The sequence below is a fragment of the Prunus avium genome, chromosome 1 (genome assembly GCF_965620075.1).
Source record: "Prunus avium chromosome 1, drPruAviu1.hap1.1, whole genome shotgun sequence".
Lineage (NCBI taxonomy): Eukaryota > Viridiplantae > Streptophyta > Magnoliopsida > Rosales > Rosaceae > Prunus > Prunus avium.
Genome location: NC_142284.1, coordinates 17,430,319 through 17,452,074, shown reverse-complemented (window position 1 = coordinate 17,452,074; position 21,756 = coordinate 17,430,319). Strand labels below are relative to the sequence as shown.

Sequence of the window (21,756 nt, the reverse complement as noted above, 5' to 3'; positions counted from 1 at the left end):
TGGGTTGGTTCGGTAGGCCAATAGCACCGTTTAACAAAAAACATACTAATTATGTGGAACATAAGTTTCTGAACAAATACTTCAAATTCTCCATGTAGAAGATTATAAAAAAAAAACAATAGTCTAATTCATCCAAGTATGAAATCAAATAACTTGGTATAAAAATTACAAAGAAACATGAAAAATACATAATAAAATAGCAAATAATGTTACAAAATAACATAAAATTAGTTTAAATTGAGATGTCTTACATGTAGTATTTAAATGATACTACAAGGAAGAAGTGCCATTATGAGAGTCACACATCCATAATTTAGCTTACAACATCTGCACCTAGGTTCAAACCAACAACATAAACTAAATGAATTAAACAAAATCTAAACCAGAAAAAGTATGATGGTCTATAACAATTATTTGGAGTAATTATGTTCAATATCATTTCCATATCACAGAAACCCATGCGAGTATGAATTTTCTAAATAAAGCACAGACAAACACATACACAAGGAAACCCATATTATGTATTGCAAACACATAACCTTCATATCCATCCACTAATAAGTTGACACACATATTAGTATTTAAATAATAAATTAATTATAAATATCGGTTTAGTATGGATTTTCATCGGGTTAGGGATATTTTTACCCAATCTTTTAACTAAATGTTTCAGTATAGATCATATCAGAAGAATTAAAAATAAAAACATAATAATTTAACCAATGATACATGAATTTTTCAGATCAGATACCCACCCCTAATGTGAGCATAGTGGAGTGGTGATTGAACCCGAAACACCATCTGACACACACTTGGATTATTTAATCTTTTGTTCTAGGAAAACCCATAGCATATTAAAAAAACCAAAGGATCTCAGCTACAATTTAAAAAGGCTTTTTTATTTCAGATAATCTCTAAGGTTCGCGAAACTATCATCTTTTGTCCTTAAGCTTTTTTTGTTAAATTAATGGTCCCTAAGGTTATTCTCTCCAGTTTGATGAAGATTCATCGAATTGTATTTGAAAGAGTTATGCAGAAAGACAAGCAAGTCAGAGGATAACATAGGTTCCTCTCCATACGAATCTGAGCTATTAGACATGTCAGGTCCAATCACAAACCCATCAAAGCACACTTCTCGACCATGTCCAGGGCAAAGGTCATCCGTTACCCATCCAATCAAAAGGCCTAGACTTGTCCCAAATACTGGGTTGAGTTCGGATCATGCAAGAGCCCTTTAGTTTCATCTCTAGTTTGATCTCGTCCCGGCACCCGTAACCATGTTGGATCACTATCCACTTCTTCTTCGATTGCTACCACTAAGGATGTCGACCTTGATAATGAGTCCATTCGTTCTAGCGACATCGAGATTTGGAGGCTTGCCTTCGTAGGTCGAACTACAAGCACCTTACAACGAGTGAAGGGCTATTGCACGATCCTGAGGCATGTGACGTCGTTCTAGGTTGCCTTCTCCATCCTAGTGACATTAGGGAATGGAAAGACTTGGATGATCGTGACGTTGCATTACTACAGGGTCACCACTTAATTTCGTTATGCTCATCTTCATCTATTTTTTACTTTAACTTCGTTTGACTTGTTTTCTAATATATGAAAATATTTTGCTGATGATTGAATTTCGCTTGGTTGAGTTGTCTAAGGCATAATGGTGCAAGGATGAACTTGACCACATGATCGAGTCTCACAAGCAATTAGAGCAATGAATTAGAGCGAGACTAAATCGATCAAAGGGAAGGATGAGATTTCTCACCATTTGGAGATCTACAAACCTGAGATCAATTTTATGTTATTCTATTTTGTTGTATAATTGATTTTATGTTGTAAATTTTTTTATTATTAATTTTATTGTGAAATTACTGTAAATTACTATATTAACCCTGCCACGTTATTAAAATTAACGGAATTATGGATAAAGATGATGGTATGGGCAAACTTGGTCAAGGAGCAATGTGAGCCACTTTGACTTGCTGGAGGGATGTAGAATTTGACTATAGTTTCAGGGATTCTATTCAGCCCTCCACCGTGGATTTACCGGCTAAAACGGAGACGCACTTATGTTTTACATAGTAAAAAAAATATTAATATATACAACCCCCCAATTTTGTTTACGTTTATATATAACCACCCAAACCCAAAACCCAAAACCCTAAATACAACGCTCTCACAGCTCACAACCAAAGCCCCGAATTCAGAGAGAAGATGAATCACATAGCAGCAATGGAAGAACAATTGGTATCAGAAAGAATAAAACAAAAGCTAAACCAAGTAAATCTTGCTGCCCAAACCCATCTCTCTCCCGTCCAAGACCATGTCAATTTCACCCTTCAGGTATATATATTTGATGAGCATGTAATCTTTGTTTTTTTTTATATTGGTTTTTCGATGGATTTTATTATAAAAGTGTCCTTTATATGTTATGGATTCGACGTTATTACTCCATTATCAGCTTTCTGGTAACACTAAAAAGATGGTTATGGTTTTGTTATTGAGCTGCGTTTGGTTGCTGAGAAAACATAGTAGGAAAATTAATAGATTCAGTTTGCTAATTTGATTACTGATGCTAGAGGAAACAGAAAATCATTCAAGTTTGCGGTCTGGGGCTTCCTTTTTTTTTTTCTTCTTTTAATTTTATTAGATTTTATCACTCTTTGTTGTATCCAAATATCAAAAGCTGAATCAAAGAAACCCAATATTTGATTCTTAGTTTATAATATACTAAGCATTAATATGGTTTGCTGATTTTCTGCTAAGACTTGGGATGCGAACTTGGTGATACATTGCCTCTGTGATCACTGGTACTATTTTTCCACTCACATTTTAGTTGATGAATTTTTGCAGCAAGCCTACTTCAAATGCGCATATGAGTGTTTTGATAGGAGAAGAAGTCAACAAGAGATTAGCAATTGTGTCGAAAATTGCAGTGTTCCTGTTGTGACTGCTCAACAGAGAGTTGAGGGTGAGATGGCCAAGTTTCAAGTAAGTACATTTTTTTCCTGCATCTCTCAGTGGTGAAACTCCTTCCATTTTCTAGCTTATTATGTTTTGAAGTAATGCATGCTATAGGAGGTCTCTGTCTAAGATCTTAGGATGATACTTGACGGATAAATGAATTTGAAGGAGAGGAGTATATTTATGTGCATGTGAGTGTGCATGGAACATTATGATTTGATTTCTGATTCAATGAGATATTATCTTGTTTGTTTTTTATTTATGCAACCCCATCTATATGTTCTTATTGTTTCTCAATCCTCTTGATATAAGCAAAAGCAGAAACAAACTTTATGAAATGATGTCCCAGCAACAGTGTACTGTATTCCTTTCTTTATAAAACCTTTAAATATCGACTACTAGATTGCAAATGTTACTTACATTCACCCGCATCTCAAAGCTAATTAGGAAATCAAACAAAATGCGTAAGAAAAGTAAAAGTTATAAAGCATAGATTTGCTGAACTTTATGGGTGAAAATCTTAAAGAAAATATTTCAATGAATCAACATCAGGATTGTGAGAATCTTTATACAAACAGTAGGAGGATCCTTAATCTAATTATTGGCTAAAGAGCTACCTTTCCCCCCCTATAACTAACTCTTCAGGGTGATAAGCAGTGTTTTCAAAGGCATGCTTTGATATTTATCAATCAGCATGGTGCAGGTCATTGAACTCTTTCGTTATTTTTTTAGTTTAGTGCTGAATTTCTTAGTGTCATCAAATTCACTGAAAGTGCAATGAAAAAGTTCAGTGCAATATTTAAAATGTTGTCAATGCCCTCATCAATTACAGAAGTTTTTCTTTTTCAGCTCTGAACTAAGTTATCAATCTTGCCCTTAGTTTTATGACCCTTAATACTGCTGCTGAGTGTGTGGAGAACGTAATCTGTTACATAGCATGTGTAATATTATCAATTTTAATTTCAAAGTTCAGAGGTGATTATGATGATAATCTCACATCCACTCATAAGCTTTTCTACATTTGTGTTCACTTTATTTTCCTGAATATTTGTGCTGCAATTTTTTTTTTCTTAATACTTGGTGATGCGTAAACCAGATACAATTATGCACACTGAAGTATGTTTTCAGGTTGTCATTCTAGCAAACTACTTCTTGCTCATGAAAATTCTATGTTGGATGCAGGAGAGGTTGAGCAGGGCACTGATGGTCTGTCAAGACAAGCATGATGTAGCTAAGCAACAAAAGGCCACAAATACACTGAACAATTTGGAGTCATGCGTTGAAGAGGCAACCCAAGATAGCATAAAGACACTGCCACATCTTGCCGAAACATTGAAGGCTTCCTTGTCGATCAACAGTTCAGTGAGTAATAATTAACGTATCAGCCCGTGAGAATTGATAACGGATATCAAATTTTTTCGCAATTTATCTTTTGTAATGGGGAGGCAACCCTTGAGACCCGTCTTGTCGATCATGAAATGCGATGTGCGTAAAGGGAAGTGAAAATAACTAGGAACTCGGTTCATCTCAAAATTGGTTTGGTAGAGCGCATTTGCACCTCTAGATTACTGATTTAGTTTTTCTGCATGCTGATTTATGTAACAAGTAAGAGTAAGCTGGCACTCTCTTAAGCAAGCAAGACCAGGTCACCAGTATAACATAAATGAGAAAATTTTGGTGTCCATGTTGGTGAATTTATGCCTCTAGCAATTGAAATTCCCGTAAAATACTATAATATGATCACCCACTAACTACAGTATTAAAGGGATAATTGGTTGGAATGATTCCAAGGGATGTCAATATCGTTAAAATTTCCCAGTTGGACATGGCATGCTCTGTTTTATATTTCTTTATTTACAAGGGGGCTAAACCAAAAAAAATTCCGAATATGTGGTATGCTGACGTGGTTTGTTGAATTCGCTCATTGTAATACGTGTACAATTGTGTATCTGATACATCATGTGGTTTTTTTTTTGAGAGAAATAAACAGATTCATTCAGATCCAAACACTGCAGAGGCAATACAAAAGATACATGAAGAACACTGCCCCAGAAGAGGGTTCTTGCAAACAATAAACCATACAAATTAACAAGAACATTTCAATCCCATCCTTGGTGTGATGTTGAAGAGCCACTGCTTAAATCTAGCACAAACTCTTCAGGCAACCTCACGCTCGTCCTCAGGATGACCAACACTGGTATCAATCCAAAACAAAAGCTGGTGAAGACTTTCTGGGAGCAAGATCTTTAAAGATATCCAGTATAAGGCAACACATAGGTAAGTATGAATAAAATCACTACAAGAGAAGAGAGTGAATACTGTAGAAAACAAGGACATGGTACAAATGAAGAAACATCACACAACATGTTCGGTTTGGAGTTGGACACCAAAATAGCAATGACAGCAAAAGAGGCAACAACGTTATTGTGTGGATTGGATTAGAAAATGAGATAGTTTTTGTTTGCAACGTGTAGAATAAGATAGTTTTTTTTTTTTTTTTAAAAAAAAGGAAAAGCATATATATATATATTTGTAAGTATAGTTGGTTTTCTTTTTGCCAAAAATAGGAAAAAAAAGTAACAATTTCATTATCATGTCTTTTTTAGTTATTATTGTTGGGGTCTTTTTCTTCCAGCAGCCAGACGAATGGGCTTGGGATGCTGTAAAGGATGAGCGGAGGAGGTTGCCCTTGTTTCTGAGTTCAAAGACCAGGCTCCAAGAGAGTTTTGAAAGGAGTAGTGACAACCTTAGAAAACACCTTGAATTCTTTCACCAATCAACCAAATAAACGTGACAAATTAGCAATGGAATGGCTTGGCATGAGGAGCTTGTGGCATGGGAGTTAAGCTTTCACAAGTTTAGCAATTTGAGAGAGAGAAAAGCATGAGTTTAGCATAAACAGAGAGAAGGCTGTGAATTCCTATGAGGAACAGGGGTTCTAAGGAAAGGGAAGTGATTCTAAGAAGGTTGGCTAAGGGGGGAGAGAGATGAGGAGGAACGATGGGTGGTTTAAGTAATTTCCAGCAGCTTGACGAAAAGTCTGTCAAGATCTGGAAAAGCTTGCCAGAAGAGAAAATTGGAGGAGATGGGGAGTTGTGGCTCGAAATTGAAGGGTTCCAGAGGTGAGAGATGATGCTTGCTCTCTGGGTCTGGTTTGCTTGCCTTCGATTGAGTTCCTTTCAATGGGTAGAAGACACTCCCTTTTATAGCCGATGGAAGCTCCCCCTTCCCAAGAAACCCTAAAAGCTTTTCTCCAATTTTCCCAAGTCTCCCCTTCCCTTTTCCTTCTCTCCTTTCGATTCATCCTCTTTTATGCAATTTTCCTCAGTCCAAACACACCAAGACAAGGTTTTTGGGAGCTCTAAAGCCTTCCTGCAGCTATTCCAGCATTGAACTCCTATTTTTGGTTATCATCTCACCTTCTTTCCTTCCCTCTTCTATGGCCATACCTGGTGGGAGAAAGAAATTGGTAAGGGCGCTGGTCTGAATGGTGTTTTGCTCAAGTATCCTTTGGTTTTTTGGATGGTTTGTGTTGGGATTTGTCTTTGGCCATGTGCTGGAGGCTCCCAGCAGTCCACTCACATGGGTAGCTTTGGTTTTGTTGTTGTTTTTGTTTCCAGCTAAGTGCTCGAGAGATGGCAGATATTTTTCTTGGTTACTTGGGCCTCTCTAAGGTGATGGGTTAGCCTATTAAGGGGATGAGCTAATTTCCTAAAGTGATGGGCTACTTTATTAAGGTGAAGGGCTAATTTTTCTAGAGTATTGGGCTTCCTTTTCTCTCTCTTTTATGCTTACCCACATATTTGGGCTCAAGAAATTGGCTTGAGTTTTGGGCTCCCAAGAAACCCCAAACTTCAATTTCTCGGCTCATCAATGGGCCTTATGAAAGCTTGTTACCATCCATACCACAACCCACTCAGCAAGCCCTGAGCATTTGCGTGGCTTGGGCCCACTTAAGCTTGTAGCGTGGCTAGGTATAAAATAATGATCTTTCGCTTGGCATGACATGTCGCTTGGCGTGCTTGAATTTTGTCGTCTTTGAAAAGAGACATAATGCTTGACAAAATAATTAGCATGAGCTTGTAGAGCCAATGCCTTTTATAGGCTCATTTTAATTCCTAGCATGATAAATTGTATATTTATTTGGCATGGCACGTGATCGTGGCTTGTGAAAGCGTGCATGACGAATTCCGCATGCTCTGAATCGGGTTTCTTCTTAATAAGTTGTCGCACTGGGTCGGGAATTTATTTGGGCCCAACCCTTGATTTTTTGGGCCTCAACAATTATATACACTAAAAGCACTTCTGATAAAGCTTCACTAAACACTTTGACTACTTAAAGCACAGCAGAAAGAGTTTTTTTTTAAAAATCACATTAATACCAAACTAGCCCAAAGGGCTTGTTTAGGACTGCTTCTTTAGGAAGTGCTTTTGTTCAAAAGCGCTTATAATAAAAGCGCTTTCATTGGAAAAATCTTAAATTTTCATAAAAAAATCCCAGTGCTTCCTAGAAAAGCACTTGGGAGTGCTTCTCTAGAAAGCGCTTTTATGACCCAGAAGCGCTTCTAAACTTTCTGTTAAGTAAAATAACACGTGTAAAAAAAATAAATAAATAAAGAGGGTGGGTATAGGGGAAATGGAAACATGGATTATCGAAAAAAAAATAATTGGTGTGGAGTTTCAATTTCATCAATTTACAACTGAATGTTTCAAGATTTAATCAAATTTTTAATTCCATCATCTAATTTTGTGTTAAATTGATGATGTGGCGAGTGAGGGACCACTTTTGAGATAATGTGTCAATAAAATAATAAAATATGATATATATATTTTTTTCATATAACAAAATAACTTTTTAAAAAGATTATTAAAACAACGATACCCGCCGAAACCATCCTCCACCTCCTCCCACACCTTCCAGCCACCATTCCCAACGATACCCGATCACTTCTCCGACACATACCAAAATCAAGCTTAACAAAGCTATTGGGGACGTGAGATCCAGCTGGTCTTGAAGCCACAGGAGGCGCAAATGTCGAAATTGGGGACGAACTCGGAGGGTAGGGCTTGGTAGGCGGCCCAGCAGGACTCGGAGGCGTTGCGTGGGGGGTTCATATGGCAGCCGTCACATTGAATGCATTCAGAAGTAGTCTTCTTCTCCAAATTTTTTTTGTCTCTGGTTGTTGCGGGTTTCTTTCAAAGGTTAGTTTCTTCTTTTTCTTAGTCTTTCATGCATTATTATTGGGTTTGATTGTCGTTTGCAATGGCAACAAATAAAAATTCATCTGGTATGTAGTGAACTGTTGGGTCGATTAATAATTTGATTGTTGTATAATCTATTTCTTCCTGAATGTTTGCTGTTGTATTTCGTCCTTTTAGTCAGCACCAGCATAACTATAGCTTTATATCATTTTCGACTGTAAGATGTTCGATAAAATGTCTAGCTCAGATTGTGTTCTAGAGCAATGCCATTTTTGTTGTTTTTCAAGCAAATAATTCGGGAAGCTAATTGCTAAGGTCGTTTCTCTTTTCTTTGTTTTTTTTAAGGCTGAGGAAAGATGGAATTCTGTTCCAATTGTGGCATCATTAGACATAAATCAATATTTCTTATTAAAAAAAAGAAAGAAATTGTCATTCCCCGGTCCCAGAATTACTTACTTCATTAAGTTCATGTATTTGATGGCTTCCTTTCTTCTCATATGACAATGACAATAGTTGTTTTGTGGGAATGTTTTGTTGTTTATTCAAGTGTTGATTTTTCCTTTTGCAGTTGTACTGTTTGGCCACAAAGTCTTGCCCTTTAGGCTACCAAAACACACAATGTAATGAAATGTAAGAATGCTGCTCTCATCTATATTTACCAAGAAGGATCATGGTCCGGTTTTTTCTATTTGTTAAAGTTGGTGGGTTTGGTTTCCTCCGCGGGTGTCAGCACGGATTTAATTACCAGCACAAGTGTGGTCTTGTGAATGTGAAGTTGAAATGGGTGAAAGATAGGGGATTGGATGCTGTTGTGACTGCTGAGAGGGATCTCAAAGCTGCCTGTATTCTTGTTTCCATTATCTCATCCTCACCTCAGTGCTGCCTCCCCATATACCGTCTCTCTTGCCATCGTGGACAACTCAGTCTTCCTTGTGATCTGAAGCTCTCTACTTTTATTAGGAAATTTCCTTCTGTTTTTGTTGAGTCCCACACATTTTGGAGTGGAGGTGCTCGTGTCCCATGCTTTAGCTTGACTCCTGAAGCTATACAACTCTACCATGAGGAACTCAATGTCCTTCAGCAGAATCAGATGGATCTCATTAATAGGCTTCAAAAACTGCTCATGCTTACCCAGGGTTGGACCCTTCCTTTACAAACCCTCGACCAACTGAAATGGGACCTGGGCTTGCCATATGATTACCAGCACTCAGTCATTCCACATCACCCTGACCTATTCTCTTTCATCCGCCTACCCGATGACCGTGTTGGCTTGAAGCTCTTATCCTGGGATGAGGACCTTGCTGTCTCCCAATTGCAAAAGAATTCTGCTAGACAACAGAAGGAAGAAGATGCAAGAAGTGGCTGTTTAGCTTTTCCTGTTGGATTTACGAGGGGTTTTGGATTGAAGAGAAAATGCATGGAGTGGTTGAAAGAGTGGCAGACCCTCCCTTATACTTCGCCGTACTCTGATGCCTCTCATTTAGATCCTCGTACAGATGTATCAGAGAAGAGGATTGTAGGGGTTTTTCATGAGCTTCTTCAACTAACTATACACAAGAAAACTGAGCGTAAGAATGTGAGCAACCTTCGTAAACCTTTGGCCCTACCCCAGAAGTTCACTAAAGTGTTTGAGCGCCATCCAGGAATTTTCTACATTTCAAAAAAGTGTGCCACTCAAACTGTCATTCTAAGGGAAGCCTATGACCATCAACAACTCTTGCAAAAACACCCCACTGTAGATTTGAGGGAAAGATTTGCAAGGCTGTTGAGAAAAGGGCTCCTGGATAGGAGCAAAGGTTTATACAAGAAGAGTAAAGGTGATGGTGTAGAAGTGGATCCATATGTTGATGATATTGGTAATAACCAATCCAGTTCCGAAGAGGAGTCAGTTAACAATTTGTTTTATGAGTACGACTCTGATGAACCAGACGAACCTAGGATTCAGTTGTGAAGAGGGTTGGGTCCAGAGAGGACTAATATCTTCTGGACACCATATCTTGGATTAATCTCATGATCATCAGCAAGCTGAGAAGATGGGTAGCGGTGGATTCTATGGTTTAGTTGAATGTACAAAGAACGTAATTGTACAGTTGATTCTGAAACCGAATTATGAAGATCACAATTAGGTTGATGAGTAAGAGGATGAGGATGAGGATGGTGGTGTAGTTGGTTGATAATACCATTGGTGGGATTGAAGATGAGTTTGGTAATACTGGTAGCAGATGTGAGTAAAAGTAAAAGGAAGATCACCATCAAATCTTCTAGCCTTATCCCTGTTTTCAAGGGCCCAACAAACCAGACCTGAGAGACAAATCAACACTTAATTAGAAATGAAGAAATTTGAATTGAACAAGAAAGTTGTGTGATCGTTCGAAATAGTATTTCTGTGAAGTGGATATTGGCCAAGAAGCAACAACAACACGGTATATTTAAGGTCTTCTTACAACAGCTTAGGGTAGTCAAGAGTTGAATGAGTGATTAAGGATTTGTATGAGATGTGTGAAAGTGAGGTTAGAGGTATAATATATGGGATTTGGTTTTACAGTGGTTATATTTTCCATTATTATTTCTTTTCTCTTTGCTGCCACACCAAGTTGATTTTTATTTTATTTTTGTAAAAAATATCATGTTTAACATGACCATGGAATGTTGGAGACAGCAGTAACATCCCTCTTGAATTGTATCCTTTCTGCCATTCATCCTTTAACTCTCATATTATGTTTGGCTGCATGCTTTTCCTTTTATCTTCTTTTGCTAACGTGGTATCATTTCTGCAGCATTCTTGCTATGCTTTAATAGCTATACATATGCAAAATATGCCCACTTATTCGTTCTCCTTTAGGCTAGGCTTATTTGATCTTTTTATGAATGATTCTCTTTATGGTAAAAATACGAGTTATTTAATTACTTTGTACACTAGTTTTGAACTGATATGATTATACTCTGTCTGTTTTTGCGGTCCAGATATTTCTTATTTTGTCTAGCCGGTGGTCTTCTGCTGTATTGGTAGTCATTAGAAATGTAAAGCACCTGCATCTAATTTTGATTTTCCTGGTCATTACTTCAAGTGCCACCACCATGTGAAAATTGAAATCAAGACATACCAATTCATTAGTGCCTATAGAGCCTCTAAAGAAAGGATTTATGCATGCACTCATTACTGCCATGGCAGAAAATAATGTTGATAACTTAAATGCTGGGGAAATCAGTTATATATGCACTGGTGATTTCCACTATTTTTGTTTCCTGATAGCTGTTTATATTCCATTTTTATGCTCTACTGTATTGAAAAAAGAGCAAAGCTATCATTTTTCTTTTCAAGATTGAGAGAATTGATTTTAATAGGAGTTACTGCTAAAGTATAAATAAATGGTTGATTATCATGCTTCGGTTCTTTAAGGTTTTGAAGATATAGATTGATTATACTTCATATGCACTCTGCAAATTCGTATCCTATCAAGTGTAGGCTAAAATCTACTACATGCCTTGGAATCGGAAATTTAGTTTAATTCAATGTCATTGTCCTGTGTGGTGCTGTCGTAAACTCTTCAGATAGTTGTTATTCGATTAGACATTTACTGCAGAATGCAAAATTTTGTGCTAGCTTAACATTAGATTTGGAGAAGTGATTATAATCCTCCATAAAAAATTCATGGAGAGAGAAGGACCATGATGCCATTTTCGTGTTGCCATGAACCTTTTTTTTTTTTCGGTCTGGCTGACAGGTTTTTTTGGTTTATTTTCAATCACAAGGAGAGTACTGTGCAGAACATAGTAGTTGATAGTTACACTAAACTGTGTGCTCCCTTTAGGACAGATGTATAGTTTCAACCTGGTTTGTTATATACCAGCATTCAGTCATTCCACAATTTCACTGAAATGGGACCCGTTGTCTTCTTGCTCACCATAATGCGAAGTTCATTGGCAAGGTACGATTTAAATTGAAATTTTCTATTGGTTATAGTTTAAATGGCTCTGCTGATAACATGTTTGGTATAGTGTCTAGCTCAGGTTCTGTTCCAGAACAATGTCATTTTCATCATTTTCCAAGTACAACATTGCGGAAAGCTATCTGTTAATTATTTTTGTTTGTTAATTTGTTTCAGACCTGAGGAAACCATAGGAATCTGTTTCAGTTGTGGTATAATTACAAACTAGGCGTAGAAGGCCATGTAAGAGGTTTGCAACTGGTAATTCAAGAGCGAAAAGTACTATTAGAAGTGGATGGGCCTTCTCAGAACTCAAACTACGGATTTTAATTTTAGATAGAAGTTGCTTTCACTGAAGCTTTGATTCTCATTGCTTTGCTAAGATAGTGGCATTCAAGACTGCTGTATGAAAGTCCTATGCAAGAACTGGGTTTTGTTCACTGTTATTCCCCCTTTGTTTATTGCCTGGCTGAACTCCAAATTCTGCTGTAAAATGTTAACAACCTGTTTGATTTTGGATAAGTTATAGATACAGTCGATCTACATTAAAGGCTCTGTTTTAATCAATTCTTCATTGTAATTCCAAATATATCCTCACTCATAGCTCTTTGGTAATTTAGCTCATATTGAGACGCAATCTAGCATGTTAGATTTTAACTCAAGTTGCATGTACTTTCTCTTCCTGATGATGTTAACTATATTTATTAAGTATCTTCTAAACTACAAATAGAGGACTATCTTTCTAAACTACAAATAAGCTATTGCCTTCTCTTGAGTGGTTTTTCTGGGTTGTCTTGATTTCCTTTTGGTAGCGTGTAAAGCTAGCTGAAAATTAGTGTGTTGCTGGCTGATTAATAGCTGTTAGTTGATTTTGTTTATATTTTCCTATTTTGTGATTTCCTATCCTGCCAATTTATTGATGATATAAATAAGCTCATTCAAGGGACACTTTGTGGGCCTATTCTGCATTTTATTTCAAGGAGTCGAATTGTATATTTTTCAAGTCTTCATTCATAGATTATTCTTTAAATTTTTTTGACAAATCGTAAACTATCGAGACATCTAAGTGTGATGAAAAAACATTAGGCGAATGTGAATGGATGACAAGCAACTCTATAAAAAACAATAGTTTGTGAATATCCTACTATACAATTTTTAGATGTCTCAAACGATATTTCAAAAAAATAAAGTCTCCCTAGTAGGTATACTCCACCGTGAATAGATGACAAGCAACTGTATAACAAACTATGAATAACCTACTATACAAAATTGTAGTGTAGTACCGTAGTACAATCACGTGTTATAGCTTGTCTACATGTTATAATATAATATAAGTGGATATTTATTGATACTATTTCCTAAAAGGGGAAACATCAACAATGTCGTTCACTCATATTATAACATGAAAAAAGAATTAACACGATATTTTCTAGTTACTTTTCCACTGTTACCAAACATGGAAAATGAATCTTCTATTTTTCATCTCTAAAAAAAGACATGAAAAATTGAGTTTCCATCCATTCCTTTATGTGAACTAAACATGGCCGAGGAGGAAAGTGCCATAGGCATGTTTGGAATGAGAAAGATATCAATGTCAGTGTTCAAACCAAAGACCATCTACATCTACATGGTCAAAGAAATCACCCCTACCACAAATATAATACGTGGATCGAGCCCCAAACCTTTCTCCATAGTTGAATTCGATATATAGTAAAGTGATCATCATCTGAAACCAAATTCAATACAGATATACTTTGGTTAGAAGAAAAAAATAAGAGTAGAGTCAATGTGGACACAAAACTTGCACATGAGAGGACCACCAATATTTATTCCCTAATAAACCCAAGACACAAAGAATTAAAAGCCAAATAGTAGGAAAGTACCCCAAAGATCCCCTAAATCACTATCATTTGCATTAATTATGAATAACTTGGAGAGAATGAAAGCCTTTTTTTTTGGGTCTTTTTATTTGGTGCCAATCTCATGGAGTAGGTTTAAGTGTTGAACTTGGAAATAAAGAAGCATAGCTTTATCATTTGAGTGGGATTTTGCCTCAGTTAAGAGCATCCATAGGGGGTGGGTGTAAAGCCACTTTTACATCCCCTTTAATTATCCGGAGAGTGTAAATACGTTTTTTGCTCCAATGGGAAAAGATGTAAATCTAAGATGTATAATTGTTTTGTTTATCTTAATTCGTTTTTGTGTTAAATTTGTATTTTTGTTTACTTTATAAAATTAATTTTTTTTTGCATTAGGTTAATTTTATTTTTTCAAACAAATAGATCTAAAAATATTTAAATTCGGAGAAGCTGCTGATTCTTCATAATAAAAAAAGCTGCTGATTCTTTATAAATAAAAAAAAGCTGCTGCCTGGTTAGATTCTTCATAAATAAAAAAAAAGCTGCTGCTTAATTCTTCATAAAAAAAAAAAAGCTGCTGGCTGCTGCAAATTCAATTGGCTGTTGCAAACTAGCCGTTGGGGGGGGGGAACATGACAACCAAAAAATTGCCCCGCATGTGAATTTTTTTTTCCAGCAATTACTGTAGCCGGCGGGTCCCAGCCTTTTATGCAGACTTTTCTTCATTTTTCTTCTCTTTTCTCGGGTGGGTCCCGCCTGCAAAAGATGTAAAAATAGATGTAAATGTACATTTTATTTTACATCTCCATGGTGGTGATGTATATTTACAACTCTTTACATCTCCCCATTGGAGACGATTCCAATGACAAGGGGTGTATGTTTAACATACACCCCCATATACATCCTCCCATTGTGGATGCTCTAAGTAGTAGATGGTTTAAAGTGGTGTATTTTCTCGCAGACATGGACTTAGCCAAGTTGGTTAGAGCGGATGTGCTCCCCACTCTGCACCCGAGAGTTTGAATCCCCATCTCCATAGTTTAAATTAGATTAAAGTAGAATATCATTTGTATAAAAAAAAAAATGCTTATGAATAAAGTCAAAATGCAGAATAGTATCATTTACGACTATTATATGTCAAGAACAAATATATGTTTTCTAGTAACCTTCAGCTGTCCAAACTTAAAAGAACCATCCGTAATACCTTGTCCATAGACTACTACCATATGTTATTACCTTATCCATGGTCTTGTAGATTCTTTAACTTCCCGCTTATTCTAGTTCTTCTCTAATTTTAATAAGTAGTAATTAACATGTTTTTTTTTAAAGTTTAAATCAATACGAATACGATGGTATATATATCATATGACTTATAATTTTTTGATCACAGAGTGGGTTTTGAACCCCTCCCCCACTTTATTGCTGGGTATTCCAGCCTCCACTAGAGCAAGCAAGTTTCTTTGTAAATAGTGATGTAATAAGTTTATTTAACCACTTTTTAGTAGAATAAATATTATAAAAAAAATGTTGGGATCTCTGTTTTTTTTTTTCCGCACCACTTCTCTCTCTCTCTCTCTTTTTGGACGACTTCTTCTTTTTCCCTTTCTTTCTCTTCTTTCTTCTTCCTCCCTCTGTTTCTATTCTGTCACAGCTTTTCCATTTTCTTCTTCCTCCCTTTGTAAACACTGAAGTCATCGAGCCCAGATCCCGTAGGCTCCGTCTCAGTTCTCTCGCAACCTCCATCTCAGTTCCTTCGCAGCTACCGGTTAATCACCAAAATCGAGAAAACCAAACCGTTTGACCGGTTAACCGGAGTTGGTGGTTCAGCTCCGGTGCCAGAAATCTCTCCACCGAAAGCTCAGCTCTAGTTGAACATAAGAACTCTACAGAGGATAAAAAAAACTTTCTTTTCAGCTTTCATCAATGGCAGGTATGTAAATTTATTTGATTCAAGATCTTCTCCTTGATGTGATTCTATTTGTGTATGCCTAAGGAATTTATGTAATTATTTTACAATATTAACTTACATTTATTGAAAGATTTTGGAGTATTTCCCCAAAGTCTACTTATTTGAAGATTCTTTTGCATATATATAAGATGGATCTCGAACTGAAGCTGAACAACTGAACAAGAGCAACCAGGAGAATTCTGAAGAAAGAAATGAACAAGAGCTTCCGCAAAACGAAAATAGTGAGACCCGGAAGATTCATAGGAATGAAATCAGCTCATCTGAAGGCACAGACGTTGGGGTTTTCAACTTCGACAACGAATATCGTGCAGGCTGTATTGATGGTCTTGAAGCAAGGAGGGGTCGAAACTACAACATTGAGGGCAATAGAATCCATTCAGACAAAGGCCAGCGGGTTGGGATCGGCAATTTTGGCAACAACTACTCCATGTCCAACTTATCATTTTTTCTTGGTGGGCTTATTATTCTAGCTTTTGCTATATATTATATATATAGCGAAGCTAGCGGTACGAACAACAAGAAGGAAATATAAATAAGATAAAAAGGAAAGGGGCTGTTGAATTAATAGGCTTGAATTTCCAAGAAGAAAAAAAACAAGAGATGTATGGTTTGGAAATTTATGGCCACCAGAGCTCCTACACTCGAACTTTTCTCTGAATCTGAATGTTATTTCTCTTATATTTATGTATTTCTTTTCTTCTTCTTCTTCTACATGCCATCAATATATTATATTAATGCTGAGGTTTCCATGCTTCCATTAGTATTTTCAGTGGTTCTTGGTAGTGGATGCGTAATTTTAGCATCATTTTCATTTGTAGAGGGACGAATAGGTCTTCTTGTTGTCATCTCCTTGTGTAGTTGTTCAGGTTCATTTGGAGACCCATCTTATAACAGATAGGGTTCATCATTGCGCTGGGCTAGGCTGACCCAACCCTAAATTTTCGAGTTTGGACTGAGCTAGAGTTGTGCCAATAGAGTAATGAGTGTGATGATGAAAGTTTTGTTCCAGCCTTGGAGGCTTTTGGATTGTCCCAGATCTTTTTTGAGTTTTTATCAAAAATAGCCAAAATTTACCCCATATTTTCATAAATGTCAGTTTTTATAAAACCTTTCAAAAATAGCAAAAAACTCACCTAAAAATACTCAAATGCCCTCAAAACTAAAATCCACAAAAACCTAAAAAAGCAAAACATGGAAACATGCAATCTCTGTTTTCATTTGTATTGGAAGTCACATCGGGTAAGGACTCTTACCCGGTGTATAACTTGGTGTACTGGTGTAGTGTATATACCTTGTTGTTGTGCACGGCTGCTATCTCTGTTGGTAACTGTGATCAGTCCCTAAATTAAGAGAAGCTGTGTTAGCTGTCTTCCTTGTTATTATCAATAGATTAGGCGTGATTCAAGGAGAGATTGAAGGGAGCATTTTTGCTCACCACTTTAATCATAGGTGTACCCTCACCACCATCATCAATACTTGACACGTGTCCATAGATATAACCATAGTTAACTTTTGCTTTATATTTATGGAACTATGGTTATGTCTATGGACACGTGTCAAGCATTGATGATGGTGGTGAGGGTACACCTATGGTTAAAGTGGTGAGCAAAAATGCACCCAGAGATTGAAGCCTGTTTCTTCTTTCCTTGTGTATATATATGTTTAAGTCTTTGTAAAGTGTGTTATGATATATACAAGAAACCTTCTACAAAGTGTTTCTCCTATCAAATTTCCACAATATGAATGGTTAGTATATGTTGTCTCTGTTACTGGGCTCGAAGCTTTGGTAGTATCTGTTGTCGTCAACCATGCTGATGCTATCACAATTGGAGGCGACGCACAACTCTTTGTCAGCCATATATGGGCTTCAAAGTTGCTAATTAGATTCCAATATGAACTTCTACATTGCGGAGATGGATCAATAAGTATGAGTGCCTTGTTAAATATATAATACATATATATGACTTATTAGAGATAATTAAGTAATTAGATAATGGAGATGAAGGAGATCATAGAACAAAAGCTTTGCTTCAACTAATTGTTGGGTGGATGCAGTACGCGTAGTACCTTTGTTTTTATGTTTAAAATCAAATTGAAAACAGAGGTTGCAAATTTTCTTTTTAGGTTTTCGTGGGTTTTTACTTCTGAGGGTGTTTGAGTATTTTTAGGTGAGTTTTTTGCTATTTTGAAAGTTTTTATAAAAATTGACATTTATGAAAGTATGGGGTAAATTTTGGCTATTTTTGATTAAAAACTCATCTTTTTCCTCTCAAAAGCATCATTTGATGCTCCGTGTCCCATCTTCATCATGAGAGAGAGAGAGAGAGGGGTGGGGACTATTAATTGAAATTGAAAACAAAGAGAGTGTTCTTTCATATTTGGTCATAATCTGGCGCCCATTCTTGATCAGAAGCTAACTGGTTGCTTTTGTGCCTTGGGGGACTAGGGCAGATACTATTCACGTAAATAGTGGCTGCCTTTACAAAAAGCGATGTGTGTTTTCATCAGTTGCCATGACAAAGGGCAAATACTATTCATTTTTCGTTTTTTTTAATACCTAAACAATTAATTTGGATAATATTTTTGGATTAGATTTTCGGGTTTATTATAAAATTCATATCTCATAACTCGAATGAATTTTTCAGATAAGATTTTCGATTTCAAATTTCAGATAAATTTCAACTTTCAAATAAGATTTTCACCCTCTAAAATCATGCCACGTGTCATCTCTATCTACCTAAATCTTTCTATAAAACCAAAGGCTCAGCTCATACCTCTCATACCAGATCTTCTCTATATTTTCATTTATCAGATTTTAGAATTCATACTCCATTCTCAATCTCAGAGTCATTTTTTTTATAGGAAAAAGGTTGCAGAGGCGTTTAAAAAGAAAATGAAGAAGAGATACTGCCGTCTTTAAGGTTCACGTTAGTTTAGTTAGGGGTTTTTTTCTTGGGTGGTGCTAGATGCACCAACTTGCTCATCAACTCTCTAATAGAGGTGGAGCCAGCCAATACAACGGGTCCCACGCTCTATTAGAGAGTTGGTGAGCAAGTTGGTGCCTCTAGCATTTTCCTTTTTTCTTTTTAATTATGAGCACGTTTGTTTTTTGTTTTAAAGATGATGTGTCAATAAAAAATCTTCCTGCATACCTTGGAAAGCCGCAAATGATTGAAGACGTCCACATATCTGATCACCATTGGGCCACTTCTAGGACAAGACATGTCTTTACGAGAGGAGATGCCATTGGGCCTCACCCATGGCAAGATGGAGGTAGCGACTGTTCAGAGTATCGTCGCCTTAGGAAACCGCATAAAGCATTCATGACTATCCAGGTATTAATCTCTGATTGGGCCCCTGCTCGGAAGCGACGGATTACCAGAAGCCACGCTTTCAGCCTAGTGGGCTGTGCCTCCCCAGCCCATGCAGACCACCTTCACCATGCGCCTATAAATAGAAGACCCATATGAATTATGAAGGAGGACGGGGGCTGAGAAGATGAATCAAAGCATATTGATCAACTTCACTTTGTGTTCTTTCATATCCCAATCTTTATTTTCATTTTGATCCATGTAACTTTGCACCCCCTCTAGGATCAATGTTTTACGTTGACCACCAGTCAACACTGGTGATTATTCAAATTGCTGCTTTCCAAATTTGATGTACAATGTATTGTAGAATTTTTCCACAAGACATGGACAAGAGTGGCCCTCTTTTGTCCTGCATCTGATCAAAACAAAAGTTCAATGATGATATTTTTTCCACACGGAGTACCTTTTGACTACACTATCCATCATGATTATTTCAGATATATAACAAAGATTAACTTTAAAAATCAACTTATTTGAAGCTTCGTTCCATTGGTAATTGCTTTGGCAAACTATTTTACCTTCGATTTCTTTTCACCTGGTAGGATAGTGCCCGTGTATTTATCATTCTTTGTGTGATTAGGATTGATTTGGTTTGCCTAATTTTGATTTTGCTTAATTTCTTTTTGGATATTGTTAGTTTGTGTTTCTTTTATTTTATTTTATTAAATACCAGCCTCTCCGCACGCACTTCCGTGCCTGCGAGAGGCTTTTTATTTTAAAAAAATTAAAATTTATTTTAGAATTAAAACATATAATGGGTAGTTGTGTTCCATAAAAATAGGCCATTATCTGATTTTTCTTTTAATTTTAAATTTTTTAAATATGAAAAAGTGTGAATTTACCATATTATCCTCATTTAATTAATAATTTCAATTCTACATGTTTGCATTAACCAAGGGCATTTTATGGTATTTTGAATGTTTCACCATTCTCTGCCTTTTGCTTTATATATATAGATACTCGCACAGTCAAGATTTTAAAAAAGACAAAAAAAAGAAAATCTTGAACCTTTCTCCACACAAAGTCCTTTTTTCCAAGACTTTTCCAAGTGTTTTTTTTTTTTTTTTTTTGCTGGAAAGACTTTTACAAGTTGATCATTAGGAATATTCCAGATATAACAAATAGTAATAAATAAATCCATGTATATAATAGCAACTTATTCCATTTTCAAGAGGAGGTCCATGCTCTCTTAGACACACGTTCAAAACATCTAGTCCCTATTGCTAATTGAACATAAGAACTCTTCATAGAATAGAAGACTTTTCTTATGAGCTTTCATCAATGGCAGGTAAGTACTATATATTATGATTAATATTTTTATTTGATTCAAGATCTTTTCCTTTATGTGATTCTATGTGTGTATAGGGTTTAAGGAATTTATGTAATTAGTTTACAATGGTAACTTCCATTTCTTGAAAGATTGTCTTCCATATGATTTTAGAGTATTTGCCTCCACTTATTTGAAGATCTTTCCATTTTATCTTTGCATATACATAAGATGGGTCTCGATCTCAATCTGAAGCTGAACAACTGAACCAGAGCTCTCAGGAGAGGGTAAGAAACCGCTTTCCTGGTCGTCCTAGAACACTTTTTGGACAAGAGCCCCAAAGAGAAAGAACTGAACAAGAGCTCCAGCAAAACGAAAATAGTGAGGCAGAAAATACTAATAAAAGCAATGAGACTTTCAACATTAATAATAATGATATCTCCGCAACTGGAAGCACAAATGTTGGGATTCAAAATGCTTTCAATGAAGAAGGCAGAGGTGGTGATCAGGCAAGGACGGGTAGAAACCACAACATTTCTGACAATAAAATTCATGCAAAAGACAGCGATAACATTGGGATTATCAACGTTGGCAACAAGAACTACAAATAGTCTAGCGTACCATTTCTTCTTGGTCTTCTTATTCTTCTTGTTCTAGCTTTTATTTTTTATTTTTTTCTCTTTTTATATATTAACGGTGAGTAAGCAAAACAAAAAATGAAGCAAGCGGTATGAGTAAAAAAGAAGGCACGACCAAGAAGAAAAAGAAGAAAAAGAAGAGAAAAATCAGTAAGTGAGAAAGAAAGGTTCAGCTTGGAGTTTCTTGTAGTATTACACAGCGGAAGGGTTTGGAGATGTATGGCCACCAGAGCTCCTATAATCAAACTTTTCTTTGCGTTACTTTCTCTGAATCTGAATCTTATTTTTTCTCTTATATATATTTATGTATTTCTTCTTCTTCTACATGCCATAAGTATATTGATACATGCTGAGTAAGTATTATTTCTTTTTCTTCTTGTGTACTTGCCATAAACATTTCTAAATTCTGTAATATATTTGGGGTTCAAGCTTGTACATAATGACTAGTTTCATGTTGAATTTGATATAACTTAATGATCAAAATAGACATAGACAGACAAGCTATTTCATAAAGGATAACGACATATAAATTATATCATATAATAGTTTTCTGAGCT

The 21,756-nt window shown here is 36.2% G+C and overlaps 3 protein-coding genes and 1 pseudogene across 7 annotated transcripts in view; all 4 read left to right on the top strand.

Annotated features, from left to right (window-relative positions):
* Window positions 1-2,128: 2,128 nt before the first annotated feature.
* LOC110769613 (uncharacterized) lies at window positions 2,129-4,660 on the top strand. Its single transcript, XM_021973630.2, has 3 exons — window positions 2,129-2,343; window positions 2,854-2,991; window positions 4,147-4,660. Exons 1-3 carry the CDS (start codon window positions 2,215-2,217, stop codon window positions 4,339-4,341), a joined length of 462 nt encoding a protein of 153 aa, XP_021829322.1. The 5' UTR covers window positions 2,129-2,214; the 3' UTR covers window positions 4,342-4,660.
* A 3,158-nt stretch (window positions 4,661-7,818) lies between these two features.
* Window positions 7,819-10,844, top strand: LOC110769612 (protein WHAT'S THIS FACTOR 9, mitochondrial-like). Of its 2 annotated transcripts, none has more exons than XM_088247530.1 (2): window positions 7,819-8,110; window positions 8,735-10,844. In XM_088247530.1, the coding sequence occupies exon 2, from the start codon at window positions 8,837-8,839 to the stop codon at window positions 10,115-10,117; it is 1,281 nt and encodes a 426-aa protein (XP_088103656.1). In that variant the 5' UTR covers window positions 7,819-8,110; window positions 8,735-8,836; the 3' UTR covers window positions 10,118-10,844. The 2 variants fall into 2 exon arrangements, with proteins under 2 accessions (XP_088103656.1, XP_088103655.1); XM_088247529.1 differs by having other exon boundaries at window positions 7,819-8,166.
* A 4,504-nt stretch (window positions 10,845-15,348) lies between these two features.
* Window positions 15,349-21,756, top strand: part of LOC110769615 (uncharacterized) — a 94,346-nt gene continuing 87,938 nt past the window's right edge. The window contains exons 1-2 of one of the 3 annotated variants that reach the window (XR_002528606.2): window positions 15,349-15,884; window positions 15,994-16,196. Coding sequence is in view for 1 of the 3 variants with exons in the window: in XM_021973634.2 (XP_021829326.2) it covers window positions 15,878-15,884 (7 nt within the window). In the remaining 2 variants the exon portion in view is untranslated. Of the gene's footprint in view, window positions 15,885-15,993; window positions 16,197-21,756 lie in introns of those variants that run through there. The other 2 variants (XR_015832880.1, XM_021973634.2) reach the window with 2 other exon arrangements.
* On the top strand, window positions 20,477-21,614 carry LOC148297451 (uncharacterized; annotated as a pseudogene). Its single transcript, XR_015832879.1, has 2 exons — window positions 20,477-20,582; window positions 20,793-21,614. The product of XR_015832879.1 is annotated as an uncharacterized LOC148297451 (transcript).

Bases quoted from the DNA above. Each gene is read 5' to 3' on its own strand.
- LOC110769613 (XM_021973630.2), top strand. From the start codon at position 2,215: ATGAATCACATAGCAGCAATGGAAGAACAATTGGTATCAGAAAGAATA. The intron at 2,344-2,853 runs GTATATATATTT...GAATTTTTGCAG, and splicing joins ATGTCAATTTCACCCTTCAG to CAAGCCTACTTCAAATGCGC. The intron at 2,992-4,146 runs GTAAGTACATTT...TGTTGGATGCAG, and splicing joins GTGAGATGGCCAAGTTTCAA to GAGAGGTTGAGCAGGGCACT.
- LOC110769612 (XM_088247530.1), top strand. From the start codon at position 8,837: ATGGTCCGGTTTTTTCTATTTGTTAAAGTTGGTGGGTTTGGTTTCCTC.